The 1771-nt window shown below is 36.8% G+C and overlaps 1 protein-coding gene across 1 annotated transcript; it reads left to right on the top strand.

Moving 5' to 3' along the window:
- Positions 1-841: 841 nt before the first annotated feature.
- On the top strand, positions 842-1771 carry LOC103210769 (olfactory receptor 4C11-like). Its single transcript, XM_007956682.1, has one exon. It carries the CDS (start codon positions 842-844, stop codon positions 1769-1771), a length of 930 nt encoding a protein of 309 aa, XP_007954873.1.

The raw sequence follows: 1771 nt of genomic DNA, 5'->3' as shown, positions 1-1771 counted from the left end.
AGCTATAAACTGGAAATTTAAAAGAATGTTCTGATATACAGCTAATGTTCCCCCTCTCCTTTTCCTTAATTATAGCCTCAGTCTTCCTGTTTTGTTTAAGAAATTATATTAAAATAACAAAGAAAATAATGATTAAGGAGAAGAATATAACTTTTCACAAAATGGCATGATAAATAAAATTTTATAACTGAATTAACAAGTTCAAAAGGAGATCTGGTGGTGTAGAGCCTACGGCATTTGACTGCTAACCAGAAGGTTGGCAATTCAAACCCACCAGCCATTCCATGGAAGGAAGATAGGGCAATCTACTTCCATAAAGATTTACTGCCTAGGGAACCCAATGGGGGTCACTGTGAGTTGGAATTGATTCAATGGCAGTGTTTTCTTTCTTTTTTTTTTTTTTTTTTGGTTTAACAAGTTCAAAATTAGGAAAGCAGTTTGAAATAAATTACACAAATTTTTTCTCTATTCTCTACCACATTACTTTTAATGTTGATAGATGCTTTCTGAAAACTGGACAAACATTTACCTGAGGAAATTATCCGCTCATGCCAAATCCTTAATAATAATATCTTTTATGGTTCAAAAGCCACTTACTTTTTTTTTCCCCTTAATTATCTTTGAACTACAACCATGTAAGCAAGAAGGTAAATAGATAAGTATTAGAAATTTCACTTTATTCATTAAAAATACAGAAAACTAAATTTTTGCCCAGTGGAAAAGAAGTTTCAAGGTCAGACAAAGGTATTTGAGCTCCAAATGAAGTATTCATCTCATAAAATAACTGCTTTTCTCCTTGCAGATTAACTATTTTGAACCTGTGCTTTCCCCGCGTGATACAATGCAGCAAAACCAGAGTGTAACTGAGTTCATATTCTCAGGACTGACGCAGGAGCCTATGCAGCAGATAGTGGTGTTCGTATTGGTCTTAATTTTCTACACTGGAGCTCTGGTGGGAAATTTGCTCATTATTGTGACCATCAAGTTCAGCCGTGCTCTTGGGAGTCCCATGTACTTCTTTCTATTTTATTTGTCCTTTGCTGATACCTGCTTTTCAACTTCCATAGCCCCTAGATTAATTGTGGATGCACTCTCTGCAAAGAAAGTCATATCTTACAGTGAGTGCATGCTGCAAGTCTTTGTATTGCATTTATTTGGGTCGATGGAAGTGTTTGTCCTCATCCTCATGGCTGTTGATAGGTATGTGGCCATCTGTAAGCCCTTGCATTACGTGACCATTATGAGACGACAGGTCTGCATCATCTTGATTATTCTAGCCTGGACCGGGTCTTTTACACATTCTATAACTCAGATTGTCCTGACATTGCAACTGCCCTTCTGTGGATCCAATTTGATTGATCATTATTGCTGTGATTTGCAACCCTTATTGAAACTTGCCTGTACAGATACTTATGTGATAAATCTACAGTTGGTGTTCAATAGTGGGGTTATTTGCCTGAGTGGTTTTGTGCTTTTAATGATCTCATACTTTGTTACCTTGCGTTCACTAAGAAACCATAGTGCAGAAGGCAGGAAAAAAGCCCTTTCCACTTGCACCTCTCACATCACTGTTGTCATCTTATTCTTTGGTCCATCTGTATTCATATATACACGCCCACCAACCACCCTCCCCATGGACAAGATGGTGGCAATTTTTTATACAATTGGGACACCATTTCTCAACCCAATCATCTATACACTAAGGAATGCAGAAATGAAAACTGCTATGAGAAAATTATGGATTCTCAAAATTACATCAGATATCAAATGA

The sequence above is a fragment of the Orycteropus afer genome, unplaced genomic scaffold, assembly GCF_000298275.1.
Source record: "Orycteropus afer afer isolate SDZICR_OR568_19922 unplaced genomic scaffold, OryAfe1.0 scaffold00650, whole genome shotgun sequence".
Lineage (NCBI taxonomy): Eukaryota > Metazoa > Chordata > Mammalia > Tubulidentata > Orycteropodidae > Orycteropus > Orycteropus afer.
The sequence above is the reverse complement of the archived record's forward strand: the minus strand, read 5'-3'. Positions and strand labels throughout refer to the sequence as shown.

What these genes read in the sequence shown, in the direction of transcription:
- LOC103210769 (XM_007956682.1), top strand. Translation starts at nt 842, where the DNA reads ATGCAGCAAAACCAGAGTGTAACTGAGTTCATATTCTCAGGACTGACG.